The following is a 25,068-nucleotide window of genomic DNA, read 5'->3' on the forward strand; positions in this document are numbered from 1 at the left end:
CCCAAAGGGGATGGCAGCACATCATCTGGCATTGAGCTTATATCCAGGGTTCTGACAGCAGTCATGGGTCTCAGAGAGGCCTTTGTGAAGGATGTCAACCTCACATGGGGGGGTAATAATAGCACCCACCTTGTAGTCATCTGCAAACATTGTCAGCCAGGGCACCTTTGTATTGGGCTGATCTTCAGAGGTGTGGATCCCAAAAATGAGGGGACCCAGGTCCACAACCTGTGGGACTCCACTCATAACTGTTCAGCAGTCTGACATGGAGTCTGCTGCTTTCACACTGTGGGTTCTATCTGTGAGCCGGTTTGCAAGCCACCTACTGATATAGGGATTGCTGCCTACCTGAGTGTGTTTGTGTATTATTCCTGTGTGGGGAGTGATATTCAAGGATTAGATGGACTGCCTATCTTATCTATTCCATACTGTCACATAGTTATTGCACATGGCACAATGCTTATAGGGCTGCAGAGTGTCTAGAGGTCTCTCTACTGTGGATGACAACTATGAGCCTTATAATGTGGACATCTACTGGGTGGGCAACAGCAAAAAGTAGCAAAACCTGCCTCAATTGATATGGTTTTCACACAAACACAATAACCCCCCACAAAACGGATACTGTTCTTGTGCGCACACACACACACACACACACACACACACACACACACACACACACACACACACTTGCCAGGACTGAGATTAGAACCCCTACCTATCTATTGTTACTACAGTGTTACGCATTTATCGCATGCACCATAGAGCTTATAGGGTGAAGGTTGTCCAACTTTACTTCTAAGGTGAGGAACATCAACAGTCCTTGTAAACTATGGCAATGGATGGTGTACTGGGTGAAAGAGGACACAAAATACTTTAAACTACACATATACACACTTACACACACACATTTGCTAGAACTGGGATTAAAACTCCTACCTAGTGAGTTATTTGTACTTTAGTGTCACACAGTTATCACACATGCCACAGAGCTTATAGGGCTAAGGCCTGATGAAAAGGACTTCTAAGGTGACTGTTATCTGTAGGACTGCTAAAGTAGGGCAATGGGAAGTATACTGGGTTTGAATGGAATGAAAATGTTTAACTTATAAACACACACACACACACACACACACACACACACACACACACACACACACACACACACACACACACACACACACACACACACACACACACACACACACACACATATACACACTTTTACATTTGTCAGGCTTGAGATTAGAACTCCTACCTAACTAGTTATTTGTGCTATAGTGTTACACAGTTATTACACATGCCACAGAGCTTACAGGGCTATGGCCTGATGAAGGGGACTTCTATGGTGACAGACATCTTCAGGACTGATAAAGCAGGGCAATGGGAAGTGTAGTGGGTGGGAAGGCCTGTTAATTCCTAGATCCTACTGACAATTCTCTAAGTGAATGAGCATGCCCAGTGTGATCTTCTATAGTAAATGTGGGACTCCATTCCAAGGATTGTTGTACTCCAGTCTGGTTTGTTTTGTGCTACAGCCATACCTCTCAACTTGGTGCATGATATCTGGAGATAGCCTATCAAAATGGGGAGATAATGGGCCATACAGTGATTGTGACTATTTCTCTCAGTAATGTATGGGTTGCCAGGGCTACAGGGTTGGTTTTAGCAGACATCTGCCATATATAACATTTTACACTGTCCTGTACTGTTTCAGTACCTCATGACATACCTCCTCAGATCATCACAGTGATTTACCAGAGGAATACAGGATGAATGATGCACACACCAATATTATGGGACAAATGCTACACATTCTTGCACAATCCAGCCTGTTGAGAGGTGTGCCTACAACCAATTTACTGCTGGAACTGTGGAAATGGTCCAGCACCTTGGTGATGTATTACAATTGTGGAATCTCTGTGCATTTCTGTTCTGGCATGGTCTGATTTCCAGTCCACAGTTGGGAAATATAAGTTAGGTAGGATCAGGGTGACAGGCAGACTCCAGATAGATTTGCAGGGGATAAGATATGTGGGGGGGGTGTCCTGGGTCAGATATGTTGGCCTATAGCTACCAGTACTTTGCATAGGGGGTCTTCTCAAAGGATGACTGCACTTGGAGGGTCTTGTGTGTGTCAGACTGCTTGACCAGCCTGGAGGTGTGTGTGTGTGTCTCACATTTATGTATGGTTCACCTCATTTTGCTTGGCTGGCCACATTTTGGAGTCAGGATGTTGTATGGGATGAGTGATCAGGGAAGGGTGTGTTACTCTCCATGGCTGTGGACCAGAGTTCTGTGGGTGCAGACATGTCACCATCTTACAGGTTTAGGACTGCCTGCAATGAGTGCATTCCCATGTTTAGACTCCTAGTCCTGCCTGTTGATTGCACAGTGTATCACAGAATGTCCATAAAAATGACTCATATATCTGGCTGGTTACCCAAATCAGTGGGGTTTTCAAGGAAAACTGTCTTGCAAGTCACTCAGAGTTGAAGTCAGATGTTACTGACAGTTGACATTGCAGTTTCAGACTTCATACCCTTCAGACAGTCCATGCTGATACAATCATTCCATCAACTTTCCAACATTATTAGAGCAGTATTTCAAATGTGGCATTCTCTTTGGACCTTTATCACCCCAATATTCATGGCTTTACCCAGATTTCCGGCTCTCTGACTCTGTCAGGTTTGCTCCTAGCAGTTAGCAGCATGGCCTTTCTTTGCATTTTGTAGACTGTGTTATGTTGGTGTTATGGACCCCATGACACTCCCTAACAGGGAACTGTGGGTGAGGCATGGGCATTTGCCAGAGGCCTGTAGGCCAAGTGATACTGCTGGATGCCGCTTAAGGCTAGGGACATGTTACTGAATTTGTATGGGACTATGGATGGGGGGGTGACACATCTGTACACAATGCACATTTGCAGAGACTGTATTGATATTTGCTTAACATCTTGGTCCCATTTAGCATAGTGGTGTGCCCTATCTTTGAGACTACAGGCATAACAGTATCAACCACAGGTCAGATTGTTCTGGCATAAACATTTGTAGTTTCAGACTTCTTACCTTTTAGAGCCATACTGCCACTGCCAGACCTGCTGTGATATCACTGTGTAAGTCTGTAGGTGGGGATTTCATGGATGTCGCCATGTGGGGGGCTTTGCCAGACATTTCTGTATGGTTTTCTACAGCTGATCTGCTGGGTGAGGCTGGGGGTGGGTATGGGGCCCCCACTTTGACATCCATGTATGTGACCTTTGACCCCCAGTTATTTGGCTCACCACATATACTGCAGTGGTATTTGTCAACTAGGGTGGTACTGCATAGTGTGGGTAAGCCAGTACTGGGGCTACACTTCCTGCTGTCCCACAGAGCTGTTAGTTGTCTGCTGCTATCCCAGTAAGCCACCCCATTACCTTGCATGCTTGCATCAATACCATAGCTTTGCTAGCAGAACATTCTACTCCATTCATTTATTGTTAAGAAGACTTACTTACCTTGTGCCTGAGCTGTGAGGATGGTGCTTGAGGGCTGACTATGTCGGATGCACGCAGTACACTGCCTATACATGGTAAGGTATAGGTGGTGTGATGTCTGGCATCCATTTTACTGTGTGTGCAAGTCAGAGAGAAAGAGATCAGTCCCTCAGGCCCTACACTGTTAGTGTATGTGCTATGTGTTGCCTCTTTGCCAAGGACATGGCATACTGGGCATGCCTTCATCTGCCTACAGGGGCAGACTCAGGATATTCCTCCTCCGAGTCCCTCTGTGCCTGTGGGGACCTTGGCAATGGTGGGGGGTTATGTGACCCTTCCCCATTTTGTTCCTGCTGCAGCTGTTTCTGCAGGATCATATTGTGTAGCATGGCACATACTATGAACATTTGTGCACATGTGGCTAGAGAGTACTGCAAGGGTCCACCGGATATGTCAAGGCAGCAGAACCGTGACTAGAGCATCCCAAACACATGCTGTGTAATGATCCTGTTCTGTCTGTGTGCCTCATTATGGCATTCCTGTGTGGGTGTGTGCGCATTTCTGATGGGTGTCATCAGCCACGGCTCCAGTGCATTGCCAGCATCCCCACCAGATGGCCATATGGGATGTCCCCATTGACAAAAGTCTGGGACAGCTGCGATGAATGCCAGATGTGGGAGTCATGATAGCTTCCAGGACTGCCAGCACACACATTCATGATAATGCCCTGGGCATCACATATGACCTGGCAGTTGATGGAGTGGAACCCCTTGCAGTTTAAGTAGACCCTACCATGGTCATCGGATGTACTTTGATGTGGATGTGCATGCAGTCTATGGCATCCAATACCTCTGGGTATTCTGCTACATGGTGGAAGAGATGCATATTGCTGGTCCTCTCCTCACGGGTGCTGGGGAAGTAAATGTGCTCAGTGGCATGTGGTCGCATGGCATCCAGGAATTCGTGAAGAATCCTGGATGCAGATGCCTGTGAGACACCCATGATATCCCCAGTTGGTCTTTGGAAAGTACCTGTAGCTAGTATTCTTAAGGGTACACATACCTGGGATGGGTTCCCCTCTGTTGGTTCCGGGTCTGAGGCAGGGCTGGCACAGCACAACAAGTTGCTGAAGTATGTCCCTGTCCACCCTGTAGCGCTCTATCTCCAGATCATGTCACCCCTGGTAGGTTACCCTGGGTCTGAATACTCTTCTCCTCCTCCTTGGTCTGAGTTGGTTGTCAGCATTATCCTACTCAGCGCCATCGGCCTCTTGCACATACTGATAGAGCAACACGACAGCAGCCCCTAACATTTTTTGCTAGTTTTGTCAGTTAAAATTCCCCCATATGTGTACACCTATTGGGCAGAGTTTGTGGGAAAAAACAGACTGGAAGGTGTTTGCATAGTTTATAGTGGTGTGCTGCAGATGCTGCCTGTGTGATTGGCTGACTTTGAGACATTCCACCTGCCAGCTATTTTACTTGAATTTGAGTGGCTGTATTTTGCTATTTCCCTTTTGTTTTCTTTTTCCCCTTCCCATCTCTGTCCCTTTTAAGCCCCGAGGCTTGGCATGCAAACCCGCTGCCAAAATGTAAACAGTGCTGCTATTTCCATTTTTGAAGTCCCAGTGTGCACCGCGCACACCCATTTAGCTAAGGTAAACAGATTTTAGCAGAATCGCCCTCCCTGGAAGTGAACATGGTCTTTATTTCATGGTGTAAGAAATTACAGCCTCAGACACACCTCCCTTGCTTGGCTGTGCTTAGCTAAGTGCAAACCCAGGCAACAGAGCTCCAATGTGCTTACAACAAGCATGACACCCCCCCCCCTTTTCATGTTAGCTGCTCCTCCTGCCTACACTCTCCTGTTCTAACACCTACATGGTTAGGTGGAGTGTGTGGACTTAGAATATTTTGTGAGTCAGTAAATTTCCCCTCATTTGCATACCCCACTGCCTTAGTCCATAGTTACTGCTCTGACATGGAGCCTTTCCCCTTGACAACCAGTGTTTCCTGGCAATGTTTTGATTCTGCATGCTATTGACTATAATGTAGATTTCCCCTAAAATTGAGTTTTTACTTGTTTTTTTTTTTGGCACGATCCTGTTTGTGCGCCGCTGCCTTATCTTTAAATGGAGGGATTGGCCAAAAAAAAAAAACTTTCATTTTTTTACTAAATTAAACACTTTCCCATGCCAATGGCCATATATTTGGCCATTGGCATACCTAAAGTTTATAATACATGCTTTTATTTGAGCTGTCATGCCTCCGTTTTGCTATTTGCATAAATGTGTTTGGTTAGTAACCCAACACATTTCTGCAACTAGCACTGATCCTGCACGGATGCCTGACTGCTTTCTGAATCACTAATTCACCTCATTTGCATGGTTTTCACCAGAAAATGAGGTAATTAGCATTCTGCATGGCTTTCCGTGCAGGAACAGTGTCGGCAGGCTCGTGCACGTCAGAGCAGCTATTTCCTGAATCACTCGGCGGCCATATTCCATGCAGGAATGGCTACACTGTTCCTACACAGAAAAAAAAATAATGAATCCCAGGGAGAGTCAGTACTGACAGTTTGGAGGAAGTGAAAAAAAGAAGGAATTAATAAACCTTATCCCATTTTAAGTGGAAATGTTGAACAATTACAGGAAATAGCTAGTAGCGAGTTTCACAGTGGTAAGAGAACATATATTTTCACTCTTGCATTTCTCATTATGTACAGTCTTGATAATAATGGTAAAAAGATTTGCATTTCTCATTATGTACAGTCTTGATAATAGTGGTAAAAAGATTTTTTAAAGAGCAATTATAAAGTTACATTGGGATACCTAGATTTAGTACATAAATTGGGAGAACAACCTTTGTTTATCAGTAAAAAGGTTTAATTTGAAAGATTATTTGGAATCTAATGGAGTGAACAACAACAATAAAGCAGTTTTGACAATCACATCCAGTGGCATCTATAAATGATGGTTTTGTAAAATTTGTAAATGTATATTTGAAACATTTTGAATGTTTGAAAATTATAGAAATACCATTTTCCTTAATGGTAGATTTGACTGCCGTACTGACTTTGTAGTTTGCAGTGCAGTATGCTCTTCCTGTCAGTGTTTTTATATTTTGAATACCAAATGGCAGCTTCAAGAAAAAAGAAAACAGCATATATATATATTCTATTAAGACTAGAGATGTAAATGCATTATATAAGCCTTCATTAGTTTGTAGATCATTTAATACATTTTTATTCTGCATTTTGGAATGTGTCTCAATGAATTTTAAAGGGGGTGATGGAGCAAATGTATTTACAGTTTGCAGAAGTAAAATGGCAATTAAGACTTGAAGCTAATAAATATCTGGGTTAATTAATTAATTAAAACACATCAATTACATTTATCCTTTAAAATATATTTAATGTTAATGGCTTCATTAAGACCTAGATGTTTATTAGCTTCAAGTCTTAAATTACTTTCTACTAGATCATAAATTAAGTGGTATGAGTTCTTTAATATTCAGTTCTGATGAAGTCCTTGCAGACAAAAGTGCTAAACTTGAATTTTGAAAATAAATCTAGTGGATTCATAATATGAGTCATCATTTTTTGTGTTGTTTTTTCTTGTTCTTTAGATATACAGTTTTGGCAAATGTTTTCTTTTTATGACTGTGATAGGATAGTAAGTGAATATAAATTTGTTTATTATCAGTACTTACTTGCTTTTAACCTGGTTACAACGTTATCTAAATATCTGAAGATTCCTAGTTTTTTTTTTTTTTGTGAATAGGCCACTCCTTTCATGCTTTGTCTCTATTGATAATAGCTGTCTTTAGACAACCAAGGGAAATTATTGGTTCTGACTTTTTTTCTTTTCTTTTCTTTGTTTCTTTTTTTAGACAGCCAAGGGAAATTATTGGTTCTGACTTTTTCTTTCTTTTCTTTGGTTCTTTTTTTTTAGGGAAACCAAACTATTTAGGGTGTTAAAAAATAATGTCTTGAAATTGTTGATGGCATCATCTAATGGGAGTGTTTTAATGTGGACCATTTCATTGGGTTTAAAGTACTGACAAATTATTGTTAGTTGAATTTTGAATACTTGCAGGTTATTTTAAATTCATGCTTTTTGACCTGAAGAGTAATAATTCTATAGGTATAAGCTGGAAAGTGGTCATGTAGAGCACTGGGAAGTGTCATTGCAGTTGTAATGTCCTAACTTGGATCAGAAGCCAATATCTAGTCAATAATAGTGCCCTTGTCATTGTTTTTAATACACCTAGTTGGGTTTTTATAAGATATGTAAATCCAAATGGGGTGGGAAATCTGAGGTCAGGTTCTAACAGTTAATATTTATATCATCTAGTATGATCGTTTCATTAGGAATTCTATTTGATGTCCAGGAGTGTGCATCTTCCAGTATGGGAATATTGTCACCAGGAGGACTATAGATAATACAGAAGCGCTTAATTTTATTTAAGTTTAAGAAGGTGATAACTATTGCAGCATTCTTGAATTTTGGGATGAGGTTTATGTATGGATTAAGAATATAAGAGTAAGGCTATAGTAGGGCTATTCCACCTGCTTTCTTTTAAAGTTTGTCAGATCTAATTAAAGTGTAGCCAGCAGGAAGAAGTTCTGTAGCTTTAGTATTAGGATTTAGCCAGGTTTCAGTGATAGTTAAGGTATCTGGAGTGTAATGAAGTATGCATGCATGTAGCTATGTAGTTTTGTTGAATATATGGCATAGGATTATAGTGATAGTGTTCAGTTTTTGGTGTACTTGTAGAAGTAGGAAGGGGAATGGTATAGTATGGAGTGGCATTAGATGTTACCACAGGTTGAACAGCAATGTTAAGACTATGAGGCTGAGAAGAGATGTGCTATAAGTTAGACTTGGTGGGAGGAGTACTGATAGGAGTTTGAGGTCATCAAGATTTTTTTGTCTAATGGATTTCTGAGGCAGAATAATTATTGTCTAATATATTGATCTGTGAGGATGCCATTTTAATGTTTAGATTATGAGGTGGGTTACGTGGTCCTAGTTTGGGTGGATGTTGCCACAAAGAAATTTTAGAGGCATATAATCTGGATATGGCCAAGTATGCACACATACAAGGAATTTGACTATGGTTTCTGTGACTCTCCAAGTATGAATTACATAAATGCCATACATGCAACTATTAAGAACAAGACAAAAAAGTAAATATACATAAACATATACATACAATGTTCACAGTGCAACTCAGTGCAAGAAATATTGACATAAACACTAAAAGAAACAAGTATTAGCAATATGTAAACAATACTGCAGAATCCTTGGAGGCTTGTGAAGAAGAATATCCCAACCTAATATAATCTCTGTTTTACATTTTATAGGTGTGTACTTTATCTTAAGGGCTGGGAGGTGTTACTGAAGTATTTTAAGTCTAGGATAGAGATGTTGGCTAATTTATATAAGGAGGTAGATTTCATGATAGCTATGAGTGAAGTCATGGCAGAACCTAGGGGTGGCAGTGGTAGATACATGGTTTAGTATTACCATGATATTAAAGATACAGAGGGATGGTTTAGGATGATAATTTCAAAGTATGAATACATGGCTATAAATGGGCAGAGAGGATAGATAGTGAGTTAATAGAGTGCTAGGGAATGTAAACAAAGTTGTGATTTACTAAGAGAAATGGAGGTGTAGCATGGAGGTTTGAGGTAAGATAAATTAAAGGATATGCAGGAGTAGGTGGAAAGATAGGTTAGGCGTTTTGTTTAGCAAATGAAAATAATCTGAGTCTGTATTAGAAATATGGGTAAAGGTGTATGAATATTTGCATGGGAGAGGCTAGATATGTGATGGGCAGACTAAGAATATAGTAGGGGGTAGTAACAGAAGTAAAGAAGTAGGAAGTAGCAGAGTAGTGAGGGAAGAGTTTAAGAAGGTGTGTTTGTAAGAGGTTAAATGGATGATAACGATTGAAGAAAGGATAACTGTGGGTGGAGTTGAGGCAAATTTAAATTAAGTGTAAAACTGGTTGGTGGGAATTGGGATTAAGATATGGGTGAGATTGTGAGCTTAGTACTGCAGAAACAATCAGCCAAGTTTAAAGATTACTGTAAGTACGTATCAACAGATCACTAATAAGAACAGTGGAGTGTGTATAATTTATTCAACAGAGCACTACAAGGAGCTCATCTTAGGAGGTTAAAGCAGATTTGGACAAGTTCTAACTTAGTGGTTATCCCTCAATTACATGAAAGCCAAATATTAGAGAAATAAAAATAAAGGACTGAGTGATAGTGGGGAAAGGTGGGGGTGCATAGAGAGACAGGAAGGAGAAATACAAGAGTGCAGGACAAAAAGGGAGAAGGGTAATAAGTTAAAGAAGTGCTAGAGAACTAATTATAATAGTGGAAGAAAACAAACAGAGTTGGCTTGCAGTGGGAGATTTTCTTCCTTCATTTTTTGGGAAATATCCTCGGGCAGGGTGTGAAAAGAAACAATACAGGTTTAAATGGTATTCTACAGCAAGATAAACTTTACAACTCTACAGCCTAAGTTAAGGTCTTTGTTGAACTGTATAGGAAGGATCCAAATACATAGCACTGCATTAATGTTGCTCTTTCTACCATTACTATTCCAAAAGGATATCTTGGGTTATTACCTTTGTTATTACCACTGCAACAAAACTATTCCAGGCAGGATCAAGCCATATTCTATCATGACTTGGTTTCATCTATGGCTTTTTGGGAAGGGTCAAATTATAGAAGTATTCTAGAAGCAGCAACTTGGTCCTCTGTACATATTTTTACAAAGCACAAAATGCCAGATCCCTTCTCCAGGTCTAAGTCAAGTTCTGCTATGACAATTCTTCAGGGTATTGTAATCTACCCATACAGCTTAGGCTATCACAGCAATGATCAATATGAAGAACACAGTACCGTCATGCAAATAAATTTACCATAGCAGTAGATGTTCAAATGATCACTGCTGCAGTAGCCACTCCTTCCATCCACTCTCCCTCACCTTGTTTTTTGGTGTGTTTTTTATTCCAGTATTTAGGCATTTGATCTTTTTTATTCTTTTTTTTTTTTTTTTTATGCTAGCTCAGCTCAAGCTAATGGTTTGGGCGAGTGGAAGGTGTCCTGAAGCTTTGCAGGATATAAAACATATAGCTTAGGCTACTGCAGCAGGGATCATTTGAACATCTACTGTTATAGTAAGTTTACCTACAAAACTGTACTTTTCTACAGCCCAAAATGATTACATGCAAACTTGCATTTTATCAGAATATTATTTTCTACAGTTGAACTGAAAACTCATAATACAGATTTAAGTAGCAAAGTCTGAGGCTTTGCCTGTGTGTGTGTGTGTGTGTGTGTGTGTGTGTGTGTGTGTGTGTGTGTGTGTGTGTGTGTGTGTGTGTGTGTGTGTGTTCTTTTAATCAAACTCATAAAACAGCATTTATTGTCCCCAACATTCTAGGACATACCAGAGGAAACAGAAGCATGGACTCTGGTTTTGGCTTGTTGCTGACTATAGTGCTGACAGCTCAGTGTGTAACTTTTATTCTGAATTTTGAAATTGCCAACCTGTCTTCACTATATCCACTTTCACAATATTAAGTGTACATTAGGCTGTGAATATGGCTAGAAACAGACTGAAACCACAAAATCCATGCCATATAGCAATTACAATTGTTGTTCCCCACTACATAGTTTAAGTGTTGCAATGCCCAAATAACAGTCAGACGCCAGAGTTTAATGCTGCCTGTTAAAAAATTCTGTCCTCCTGTCATTTACTCATTCAGGTTCTTAGCACACAGGCACTCTTTCTGAATGGTATACTGAAAGGCCAGGCAATCAGATGAAAGTATGTGTACCATTCACACTTGGAATGATGTGATGAGAGACAATAGTTTCATTTTTAATTTTACTATGACATTTATGTGAAATTATTCTTAATGCCATATATGTAGCTAATCAACACATATCATATATGTACATCTTTTATCGCAGTTAACTGTAAAAGAAAAAAATGCCCTTTTCAGGTCTCTACATGCCCACCTGGACATCCACCTTCCCTCAGCCATCAGCATCTTCTGGCACCTCTGGTAAAGAATAAATTATGAGTCTTTCGATGTTGGACATTCTGTATCGCAAATGTACCCCCTGGAAACATCTATCCTCCAACTCATCCCAGGAAGTGATGGGTATATCTACAGCTACTGACAACCGGAGCAAGACTGCAGGTGTCAGACCAAAATGACTGTTTAAGTCTGTACTATAGTAAAAGAGGATTTGGAAAGAAAGGGTGGGAAGGAAAAAAAAAGTAATTTGTTTTTTTTCTTGTTTTGGTTTTATACCTTTAGAAGTTCAAGAATGAAGATAAGAGGTTGTGGATTTCTTTGCAACTCATCCAAGTCTTTGTAACCGGTTGAATGGTAGTCAAACATACTTCCCATTCCACAGCGATGTTTCTGCCCCTCAAGAGGATCCATGCCTTCTGCAATTCTTCGCATCCCTCTGGAGACTAATGCATACATACCTGAATGCTACAAAATCAAACATATTTCAATAAATGTCTTATCAGTGCTCTCACTTCTCATACAGTGAATTATGAGACAATAACACAAGATTTGGATTGCTTCTAAAATCATCTGGCCTACAAAGCTGATATAAGTATATTTTTGTACTTGATCTGTTTCAGTGATATTTAACACTTCTGTGCTGCATTTATTTAGTTGAATTTATCACTGTTTTTCAGCCTGCACTTGTTAAAGAAACTTCATTTGTTTGTTACTGTACTGCTCTTAGGTTGTTTTAACAATATTCTGATATTTCCTAACCTCCTGTGATACTGCAAGAGCTGTTCTGAGTGAGTCTGCCAACATATTTCTAAATTTTACAAAGTTTTTTGTGTTATGAACATTTCTCAGGGTTAGTAAACTTATTTCCAAGGATTCCTGATATTGCAGTAATTCTTATCTCTGTTGTAACACATTTGTTACTGCACTTGAGCTCAAAGCCAGTTGTTTACACTGGAAGGGTTCTTTTGCACTCTGATTCAAGCAGAGAGCTACATTCAACCCATCCAAGGTGGGAATTACTAGATGATAGTTTATTGTGTTTTTATCTGATTGGCCTGAGGGTTTAACTTTAAAAAAGTATTTCATCCTCCTTATATAAAAGTGGTTCCCTGTGCTTGCATATAATCAAACCCCTGCAGATTAAAATCTTTTATAGGAAATGCTCCCCATAGTCTCGCATTGTTCACAGCTGCTCAAAGAGCAACCAGTTTGTGCAGAGGGTGGTGCCACTGCAGGTCATCTAATAGTATTCTAATAAACACTCTCACTTTAACCTTTAAGTAACTCTCCCTTACTCCTTCCCATCTAGAAATTGTGTCTCCCTTGCCTTACATAGCATAGGCTGTATTCAGACCCAATAAATCTAGACTATTTGGCATCATTGTGCTCTTAGACCAGCCATCTTACATTAAGAGGGCCTGTCTGGACCTTTGTAGCAGAAGTGTGAAGTTCAGGACCCATCTGAGTTGGGTATTACTGGATAAAGGCTCAGTTTAGAGATTTCTTATTGGTAGTTGTGTTAAAACTGTTTAAATTTTCCTGTATATAAGCCTCACATTTGTGCAGGTTTGTGCTCAGTTTACTGGAGCTGCTCAACATTTGGCAACTTTAGCTAGAGGTCTGGAATGTATCTGCACTGAAATCCAAGGCATCCACAGACAAAAAATGAAAAATAAGTATATTTTAAGCCAGCACTGCACTTTAACTGTATTTAATTGAATTACTGCTTCATTTTTGTTGTTTGCAACTAAGTCCAGCTAGCCCACTTCCTTCCCAAATACCACATTCAGAAAAATAATTTCTCTTGCCATCTTGCTTGATATGGGCATCTTGAGGCAATGTAGAAATTGTTTCATGTATACTCACCACCATTTACTCCTAAATCAAGCTAATACCCTATGTGAGAGATGCAAATACACTGTGGAATTGGAATCAATTCTCCCACGTAAAAACAAACTAGACATCAAACAGGTTGTCAGCACATATGCTTCACCATTCATGTAAACCTCACCTCTCACATAAAATAAGTTCATGACACATGAACCTACATACATGGAGGTACTCACTAAAAGCCTACCAAAGGAACAGAGACTGCCCAAATGCACATCACCCACATTCACCACTAAGCATAAAGAAACCTCTACACATATCAACACACATCCATGTCTCAACAAATAAACTCCTAAGGCAAAGCACATCAAATGTCTTGGTCATACACGACTCCATAGTGAGATACACAGATGTCCCCCTCACCAGACTGAACAAAGAGAAGGTCACAGTCAGCTGCCTATCAGGTGCCAGGATCCGATGGGTCTCTATTACAACTCCAAAAAACCTTTGCAGTGAACACCACTACGTCAACATGTATTTAGCAAAATTCACTTCCGCGATTCTCTGAATACTTAAAGGGCAAACAAATACTTGCCCCACAACCCAACAAAAAGAAATCTTGCTAAACCAAACTCATCCATGTGAGGGGCTCCACCACCCACACCCTCTGATGTGGGGGGCTGCAATCCCAAAACCCTCCCTAACTAAATATACCAACTCTGACATCGCACTACAGTGGAGAAAAGGGCAAAATTTTGTAGTTGGCCATCTACGTCTTTGTTCTGTAAGTATTCAGTGAATTACGGAAGTGAATTTCACTGAATATGTGTCAGTGATGTGGTGTTCACTGTAAAGGTTTCTCGGTGACATAATATAGACCCGATCCGACAAATCACGTATGCACTCAAGTCATTCAACAAGTACTGTTCTGACTCTGTCACAGTCCATGTTGGAGTCAATGACATGAGACATACCTCTCTGGACTATATGAAGAGAGATATGATGGAACTCTCTGATTATATGTCCCAGACAGGTATGTCCCTAGCCCTAAGAAGTATCCTACCCTCAGCCAGGATGATGCAACAATATAAACAAAAAATGATTGACTTCAACAATTGTCTCAGCTTCTGGTGTCAGTCCAGGAGGATTCAGTATCTGTCAGCCTGGGAGGGTATGGTAGATAGACTTCGCTGCCTTGCTAGAGATGGTCTGCACATGCCCCAGGCTTTCAGATACTGGCAAAGGCCCTTGCCTCCCCCATACTGCCTTTTTTAGACAATGTGAAAACAACAAATTTTCAAATGTAACAAAATCTAATCAAGACAAACTCAGGGTCGTGCTGCTTAATGCTATGAGTTTAAACATGAAACTGCACTCCCTGGAAGCACTCCTTGCCTTGGAGGATGCTGACATCTGTGCAGTTACTGAGACATGGTTCGAGGCCACTGACAGCACCCCTACCATGCAAGGCTACAATGCCTTCCACGCATTCAGACCTCACAATGAGTATGAAGAATCTAAAAGTGGAAGTGTATCCATCTTTATTAAAATCAAATACGCCTCAAGACTGGTCAAGCAGCATGACTCTCTCAAACTACTCCATGTCCGATTAACTATTGGGAAAGTACCATACCACATCATTGCTAGCTATAGATCCCCCACCACAAACCAGGATAAGCTCACCATCTACCTTGATTTACTGGAATCCCTTGCCATACAGCCCAACACCTTAGTCATGAGAGATTTCAACTATCCTTCCTTAGACTAGGGGACATAAATGAGCAAAAACACGCTTGCCCAGAGGTTCTTTTACTTTGTTAACAGAAATGCTCTATAACAGATTGTCTGCACCCCCACTAGTGGCTGCAATGTTCTAGACATAGTACTCACCAACATGGGGGGGGGTCACTGTACTTCCCATGCGTGATGCCATCCCTGGTTAGATCAGACTACAAGTCAGTCTCATTTGAAGTAACTTCTGTAACTGACATCCTCACAGGAACAAAAAATATAAAAACTTCACCAAAGCTAACTACAGTGTACTAAGTGATGATATAAAAAGCTTCATACCATCCACAACCACTGAATCCAATGATCAGTATGCAGACATCTATGCAAATGCCCTGTACAAACCTTTAAGTGACTGCATAAACTCTGCTGCTCCTGACTGGATCAAAATCAGGTCTTCCCATAAAAACAAGCCACTTTGGTGCACTTCAAGAATAAACAGATTATATAACAAGAGGAAGAAACTGTTGTCCAAAATCAAGAGGAATATCACTCTCCAGAGAAAGAGTTCTCTCCTAAGCCTAAACAGGAAAATCAGAAATCTTGTAAAAGAGGGATATCACTCTGAGAGAAAGAGTTCCCGTCTAAGCCTAAAAAGAAAAATCAGAAATCTTGTAGTCTTCAAAAGCAAATTACAAAACTAAAATCACATCTCTAGCCAAGGATAATCATAAGGGATTCTTTAACTATATCTGAAGTCTAAAAGTGAATGGCCAGCTATGTGCCAAACTGGTTGTAGATGGTATCACTCATACTGGAAGATATTGTCAACCTGCTAGCTGACAGATTCAGCACAAACTTCACCCCCCTATCCTCACCTACCATATCCCAAAGCATACCTGACACCAGTCATCTGGTATCTCTAGAGAACAGTTCATCTCTGCACTCACCAAGGCCAAAAACATGGCCTCAGTGGGACCAGATAATATCCCAGGCTGTTTACTAAACAATCTAAAACAAGACCTAGTAGACTCACTTGGCATTCTCTTTAATCATAGCTTGAGAACTGCCTATGTTCCTGCAGAATGGAGAACAGCAACAGTAATCTCCCTGCACAAAGGGGGGCATCAACTGTACCTGGGAACTACAGACCCATAAGTCTAACCAGCCTCATCTGCAAGGCCATGGAAAGAATTATCATGGACCTTATCAACAAGGACATAGATGACCTTCAAATGCTGGACCCAACCCAATTTAGCTTCATTAAGGGTATATCATGCTTATTAAACCTGGCAGAGCTCTTTGAGAATGTCACCAAAATCCATGGATGAAGGAAAGACAGTGTACCCAGCCTATATTTACCTCACCAAGGCTTTTGACACAATTCTCCACTCTGTCTTCATTGAGAAACTTTCCCAGATAGGGATTAACTATTACTTTACTAGATGGGTAGGCAATCGGCTCACTGACAGAACACACTCTGTCAAAAATTGGTGACTCCACCTCCACCAGTAGAGCCATCACCAATGGAGTACCACAGGTGTCTGTGCTGGGCCCTTTACTGTTTGGCATCTATTTCTCAGAAGTTAAAAGCCAAAGTAGACAGCCTTTGGCTCACCAAGTTCACCGATGATTGCAAACTGGGAGTAGTCGCTGAGTCCCCCAATGATGTCAACATATCACAAGAAGGGCTAGCACAAACAAATGATTGGTGCTAAAGCCATGGTCTAAACTAAATGGAAAAAAAATGCATTATTATTCCCTCTGGCAAAACGGAATTCCCTACAATTTGCAATACTGACAGCACCACCCTGAGATCCAACCCAGTGGTGTGAGACTTGGGAACACAGGTTGATGTCAATCTAAACTTTGACCACCAAGTTTCCACAGTGGTAAGGAAAGCCTTCTATGTAGTGCACCTCATAAGCAAAGGCATAGCATCCATGTCAAGTGATGCTATAACTCCACTGTACTCAACCCTCATCAGACCACTAACAGAGTATAATGCACCCTTTTGCGAGTACCTCACCAGACACCTGCAACAGCTGGAGAGACCTCAGAGGTTTCTCATTAATTAAATACAGGGACTCCAAACCATGACCTAAGTGAACAGGCTGAAAGCACTGTCACTTTACTCTGTATCTTATAGGCTACTAAGAGGTGACTTGTGCCTGGCCTATAAGGCAATCTCCAACCCTGCCCTAATGGAAATTCTGCACATCCACAAATCAAATGGCTCAGGATTCACTAGCTGTAGGGATCTCAACCTAGCTTGTAGCCTGACGAGCCTGGTCTGCAAGGCCATGGAATGTATCATCATGGAACTCATAAACAAAGACAGTGGTAACCTCAAACTCTGGATCCCACCCAGTTCGGGTTTGTGAAAGGCAGATCATGCCTTCTGAACCTGATTGACTTCTTTGAGGCAGTCACCAAAGCCGTAGATGAGGGTAAGGTGGTTCACACAGTCTATCTTGACCTCACCAAGGCTTTTAACACCATCCCCCATTCTGGAATTATAGCTAAACTCACTAAACTAGGTATAAATCCTTACGTCACAAGATGGGTTGCCAGCTGGCTCACTGACAGAACCCACACTGTAAAAGTTGCAGATTCCAAATCTGATCTCAAACCAGTGACAAGTGGAGTACCACAGGGTTCAGTCCTGGGACCTCTCCTGTTTGGTATCAACTTCTCTAAAGTACAGACTAACACAGAAGGCCTCTGGCTAATGAAGTTCACAGATGACTGCAAACTAGGAGCCATAGTCGAGACCCCAAATGATGTGGACATCCTACAGAAGGGCCTCGCTGAGACAAATGCCTGGTGTCAGAGCCATAGCCTCAAGCTCAATGCCAAAAAGTGAGTGTCATCCCCTTTGGTAAAAACTCTGTACCCATGAACTACCACATAGGCAGCAATCTACTTAACACCGAATGTGTGGTAAGAGACCTTGGGACTCAGGTGGACAGTAGTCTCTCTTTTGATAGTCACATCGCCACAATAGTCAGAAAGTCCTTCTACGTGGCATACCTCATCATAAAAGGGTTCTCATCCAGGAAAAAATAGTTCATTGTTCCCCTCTACTTGACACTCATTAGACCCATTATAGAGTACAATGCCCCTTTTGGAATGTACCTCACAAGACATCTGCAGCAGCTGGAAAGGCCACAGAAGTACCTCACAAAGAGGATTACTGGCCTCAAACAAATGCCCTACACTGACCGTCTCAAAAAACTCCAGCTTTACTCTGTAGCATATTGCCTACTCCAAGGTGATCTCTGCCTAACATATAAAGCTATGTCAAACCCAGAGCTATTGGACATGCTACACCTAAAGAAATCTCAATCCCTCTGAGCTACACGCTCTAGGGACCTAAACCTTGTCACCACAATAAACAGGACATGCTGGAGGGATAGATTCCTGTCCCAGAGAATTCCCATACTCTGGAACAGGCTACCCATCTATGTCAAGCAAATTCTTCATTAGCACTCTTCAAGAAAAATCTTGATGAGTGGATGGGAAATAGGAAATACACTCGAGGATCACTTCTGTGTCTCTGCTCGACAGTGGCACAGGAAAATAACTTTCTTGGGTGGCGTAAGTCATGGAAACTTGTTGGCTAGGCTTACATAGGCCCTTGGGCTGATAGCCTAGTACCTACCTATGAACAGATTATGCTGGAGAGACAGCGATGTCTCCCAGCGACTGCAGCTTCTCTGGAATAGACTCCCTATTCACGTAAAACAGAGCTCCTCACTGACTACATTCAAACGCAACCTAGATAATTTGATGGGAGACTGCAAATTCACCCCTGGGGTGGCATCCATGTCCCTCATGGACAGGGGTAGCTGGTGTTGATCACAGACATGTTCTGTTCATAAATTCATTCTGCAACCTATCCAAAAAAGAACAAATGGGAGTAACATGGCTAGTCTTGTAAAGGCTGTAGGGCTACTAGCCTAGTAACCTCCTATTAACCTGTGAACCTAATACTTTCAACTGTATTTTTCTAAGGTTTTCAAATACAAAGAAAGGGGAAAGATTCAACTTAAAATGTAAACAATATCTACATTTAATAAGAACATAGTAGTACAGTCTGCTTTTACATGGTTTGATATATAAATGATACTTGATGTCTTCTGATGTTGCTTGAATATGAAATCATTTTGCCCTCATAGTTCACAACTGAAACAAGAAAGCTGACTGAAGAGAAAGAGCTAGTATCACACAGATTTTTAGACAGAGAATTCCTATAAGCAATCATAGTAATGATTTTAATGACAACTTACAGATGACCAGGCATTAACTTACCAGTACATTCTGTGTAAGATCAGCTGAGATTTATTTATTTTTAAATGGAGTGGTTTAATTATCCAGCTAATTCTTAATTTTCTCCTAGGATAAGAAAATGTAAAACCTTTTAGATTAATTTTGATATTTTTGAAGGTCATGAGTTATATAAAGGTTTAGGTCAGGGCACTAATGGTACATCATACCTCTCAACTGTCTCTGGTTTTGAGTCAAACCTTTACTCTGACCATCCTACTCCCATCCAAAACTGGCACTTTTCAGTGAAAAGTAGTGGATTACACTTAATAAATAATGATAATAATTAAAGTTATAGACTTCCTTTACTTTAGAAAGTACATGCTAATTCATATTCTCTTATGCTGTTTTACTATGTTAATAACGTTAATGTATTGAAAAGTGTCCCTGATTATCCCTGAGTATGTCTTTATTTGTCTCTGATTCTGAAGGTAAGAGGTTCAGAGCTATGTGTTAAATGGATACAAACAGCTAGTGACTTCCCATGAGTAGGAGGACCATTAATATTCCCTGAAATGTTCTCATAATAACAGATTGCAGAGAAGATGAACTATGGAGATTATGGAGAGGCACTGCTGCTATGAATCTGTTCAAAGTTTGAGCCTAATCTTCACCCCTTATGGAAAAAGTCAACAGCATTTTAGTTTTAAGCAGTGAAGCTCTAATAGTGCAGTGAAACATTCGTCTGAATCTAAAAACACATCTAGTGCTGCTTAGAAGTATAGCGGCTTTTCCAGGCATAGAAATTGTATGATTAAATACTATACACACAAGGAGGAGAGCTGTATTAAATCCATAGTTTATAAGTCCAGCCATAATAAGAAGTCAAATAAGTGGAATTCACTCCTTGCCCAAAAACTTCTGAAAAAACATAGAATGAGATGTATAGACAAGCATTTCATGCCTGCACTGTGCTGAATGTAAGCAGGCTGTAGTGAGAAATGTCTCACAGCTCTTCTGACACATAGCAGGGCTTGTATAGTGCCTGTAGTGTGAAGAAAGGACCACATAGTAAGGTAGAGACTCGTTGAAGAAGTCATACCGACAAACTGGGCATGATTGGATTGTTGTACATCACAAGAAAGACAGCAACTCACATGTGAAGGTGAGGCTATGAATGCTGATATATGCAATGAAGAAACACATTGCTGTCACAACACAGTGGCACAGTGGCAGACTGTCCAAGGATGGCCAGCACAGCAAAGTGTCAGCCTAGTTCATCATATATCTGAGGAGGAAGGAGGGATATAGGAGAGTTAGAAAAGATTGAATAGCAAGCACAGGAAAACACACAAATGTAACCAGAAGAAATATCAAGTGGAGTAAGAAAGGCACATTTTTTTAGAAAGACTCCCATTTGTAATATAAGAAGAAGTATAGATAGGGAAGATACTGTGGAATGGATGTGGGAGAAAAGACAGAAAGGAAGGTAGCAAAGGCAGACAGATATAAAATGCGGATATAAACAAAGGCAATACTGACACAAAAGATGAGAACCACAGCGGATAAACACAGACAGACAGTGGACCCATGGTGATGTGGAGGGTTGGACACCAAACAAGGTATGAAGGAATGGCATATAAGGCAGTAGAACACACAGATGGGGGAGAGGGCATGGTAAATGGGGGCTGTCAGGCCAACCATCAAATACATCAATCATTTCCACTACTGGTTTTATGGGGGAGCTGATAATTGGCCTGATAGTTGAGTGTCTGACAACTGCAAGACTCCAACAGTTACACAAGGACACATTCCACAGTTAGGAAACATATATCCAACTATCCACACATCTTGGATGACACTAGCCTCAACAAATACCATCACAAGATTACAGAGGAACTTTCTAAGCTAATATCAGAAGAGAAGCCTCCATCATCCTGTGTAGTGGCCATGGAAGGCGCCAGTGAGCCAACCAGGTCCCCTTCAGCAAGGTGAGCTCTATTTCCCCGTTCAATGGCAGACATGGAAACCACTGGTGATCTCACCACAGACATCAGCTGGTGCAGGCCAAGGTGAATACTGCCACCCCTCTACCAGAACCATAATTTGAGATACTGATGGATGAGAAAAAAATAAGAGAACACATTAACATAGATATATGTTGCACAAAAATTTCCAGCTGCACAATGCAGTAGTGCACATTGTATACAGACCCCCCCCCCTGCTGATAGAGGTACTCATACCTCATAAAACATCTCTTCGTGTTAGCATGTTATCCACCAGTTGCTGTAAAACAGAGTAGGAAACACTCAGTACACTGGTGGACCTGTTAATATAGTAAGGGAAAAATTAAAGTTTACAGTAAACCTCTCTCTGCCTCACTGTAACTTCTTTCTCCCAGTCTCAAAGCAGGTGAGTATGGTACCACTGCAGATCACTGTATCTGCACTGTGCAACAGAATAGATGACGTCAGTGGCATTAGTCATCATTTTGGCAAGCAAGTTCCAGGCACCCACCTAGTACAATGGACCTTCATTCCAGCCCAACTAGTGCTTTTCATAGTCACTATGGGGGTGCAAGAAGAAAATCTTGCTCTCCCCTGGACACCAGGCAGGAGATCTGTGGTTCCCAGCACCTTAGAAAGTCATGTCCATTCGTACAGGTTCCTTCAAGGAGGAAATTCCTAGCACTGTACACACAGACATATCTTCAGATATTGATATAAAACACATTATATCACTACAATGAGGTTCTACCAAATGTCTGTCACATAGTCAAAGTGCTACAAGCAACACAGGCTTGCTACATTAGCACAGTGCACACATGCGTCCTTATCTCTAGGATTAGTATAATAGAACCTATCCATGTGGTATCACATTGTGTTAAGGTAGTGATTCAAAAAGAGGCACACTAAATGTCCTCATTATCATAACCACCACACTATGAAGCACTTATTAGTCGAATATGAAGTGTCAGCACCACTTTGTATGAGAATGCTTTAAGACAACCAGCTGTGGAATTAGCATTTTACAGAACATGACTTTGGACTTTGAGATTGACATACTGCAGGAAAACAAGATGCCTGGTAATGTTTTCCTGTCCTTTACTCAACACCCATAATCAATGGCAGTAGTATGTATTAATTAATTTATTTATTTACATTTGTTTACCGGGAAATTCTGATTGGACGCAGGTCCTTTTTCAGAGGATGCCCGGGGAGAAAAGCTCCACATCATGTATATGATAAATAGGGTCTATATCACTTCGACGAAATGGCAGATGTTCGAACACCATATGTTCGAACTTCTAACCTCAAAGTGCAAAAACATCGAAGGCTTAGAACAGAGATGTTCCAAGAAACACACACACAACACAAGCACACCAAAAAAACAGCAATGCACATACATACACTTAAAATCCTACATCTAACCCTACACTAAACTGTACATACACTACTATCTATCCACTTACCTTAACCCAAACCCTAACCCTAAGGTTTGTCACTATCGCACACTCACCTGACCTGCGCCCTAACCCTAACTCACCTATCCCCCCAACCCTAAAAGCTGTCACTATCGCATACCCACCTCACCCACGCCCTAACCCTAACTCACCTAACCTGCGCCCTAACCCTAACATCCACACAATCGCACACTTACCTGAACCCGACCCATAACTTTCCACCACAGTGCTGAAAATAGCAAAGCCACAGAAATGGCCCACCAAATTCTTTCCCCGGGAAAGAATTTGGTGTTCAGCGGCTTTACGATAATCAGTTTTCGAACTTCACAGTTCGAACATATGGTGTTCGAACTGCTGAAGTTTCGACGAACTGATAGGAACCCGATAAACAGAGAATACAAAGTTGCAGCAATAGTAAACAACATTACAGGTTGTTGGCTTTAATACAATAACAGGATATTGATTATCAACAGTTGCTGTGTCTTTTGGCTTTTCCCGGTTAGGGGTCGCCACAGCGGAACTCCGGTCTGCTAATGATTGGCAGTAGATTTTTATGTGCCGAGTTGCCAGCCCTGACGCACAATCTTCAGTGAAGGTACGCCCATTCACGCATGTCTCCACACAGAAGATGCTCTAGCTGAGAATCGAACAGGACGTCTTACTGTGAGCTGACAACGCTACCGCAGCACCACCATACAGTAAATGTTGCAAGTTAAGACAGTTTTGTTTATAATATTAGTAACAAAGTTGTCAGACAAGATTTTAAAGTATGTAAAGACAACTAGCTAATTCTGAGTGTGGTTAGTAGTGGCAGTAGTATAGTTGGGTTAAGAGTCTAGGTGGGGGGGGGTTAAAGGTGGGGGTGTTAGTCTGGATTAGAACAAGGACAAAGCCAGTGCAAATTTAAGTGGAATTTGAATGCAGTCTTGAAAAGGCTGTTGGAATGTAAAGTAGTTATAGAGCATGGAAGATTGTTCCAAAGTTTAGATATGGTACATGAAAATATGGCTTCTCCTGCTGGGTTTTTGGGTTTGATAACATTGAGTTGATTTTTGTTGCTTGATCTTAGGGGCCTAGTGGAGTGATAGGGTTGGAGTAGGGTTTGAAGGGAAGGGATGTTATGGGGTGGTTAATAAGTTTATGAGCGAGGGTGTGTTGATTAAAGTGAAGGAGTTGTGGGAGTTCTAGCCAGTTTAGTTCTTTAAGGGAGATACAGTGATGACTGCATAGGAGATTCCAGTGGCAAATTTAACAATTTTGTTGTAACAAGCATCCGGCTTGTGTAGGTCTGAATGTCTAAGGTTGGTAAGTATGGGGGATGCATAGAGTAGGGTGGAGATTAGCTGGGAATTGGCTATGGAAATTCTAGCTGCCTTGGTTAGGAATTGGCTGCTTCGATATAATGCACCAAGTTTCTTGTGAACTTTTTTTATTGTGAGAGATATGTGGGTGTCAAATCTAAGTTTGTTGTCTATTTCCACACTGAGTAATTTTGTGTGTTCTGATGGAGAGATGATGGTATTGTCTTTAGCGAGAATGTTGAAGTGGGGGTGTTTTGGGTGGCTTTGGAAGGTTGGAACAGGAGAAGTTGTGTTTTACTTGGGTTGAGTAGGAGATGAGCATTGGATAGCCAGCTTTCTACAGAAGAGAATGATTCCTGTGTGATTTGTTGTAGTTCTGGTAGAGTGGGGGCAGAGCAGATGAGAGCAGAGTCATCTGCGTACTGTATAAGAGATGCTTGTGTGGTGGCAGTATGTAGGTTGTTAGTGAAAAAGTGAGAATAGCAAAGGGCCAAGGATAGACCCTTGGGGAACTCCGAGAGTAACTGGGAGGCGAGGTGATAGGTTATCATCCCAGATTACTGATTGCTGGCATCCGTGTAGATAGCTGTGGAACCAGTTGCAGGCTGATCGTGAGAAGGAGAGGTTGGGGAGAGACTAGTAGAGAGTAGTAGCTCATGAGATACCATGTCAAAGGCCTTTGACAGATCTAGAAATACGGCAGTAGAGAAGAGGCCATTGTTTTTGTGATGCAGTATAATGTTGGTGAAGGAGAGCAGAGCAGAGGTAGTGCTGTGATATGGCCTGAAACCATGTTGGGTTTTGGAGAGGAGATTATTAGCTAGGTGGTAGTTGGGAGACCTGGGTGTTGATACATTTTACAAGTATCTTGGAGAGAGGGGAGAGGATAGCAATGGGGCATTAACTGGAGAAGTCGGTGGAGGGGGTGCC

At 41.2% G+C, this 25,068-nt stretch overlaps 1 protein-coding gene across 1 annotated transcript in view; it reads right to left on the bottom strand.

Moving 5' to 3' along the window:
• LOC122789831 (aryl-hydrocarbon-interacting protein-like 1) overlaps positions 1–25,068 on the bottom strand; it is a 181,403-nt gene that overhangs the window by 56,531 nt on the left and 99,804 nt on the right. The window contains exon 3 of the mRNA XM_044057269.1: positions 11,824–12,012. Coding sequence (XP_043913204.1) covers positions 11,824–12,012 — 189 coding nt within the window. The remainder of the gene's footprint in view (positions 1–11,823; positions 12,013–25,068) is intronic.

This window comes from Protopterus annectens, chromosome 15.part0, assembly GCF_019279795.1.
Source record: "Protopterus annectens isolate FY-2018-M chromosome 15.part0, PAN1.0, whole genome shotgun sequence".
NCBI lineage: Eukaryota > Metazoa > Chordata > Ceratodontiformes > Protopteridae > Protopterus > Protopterus annectens.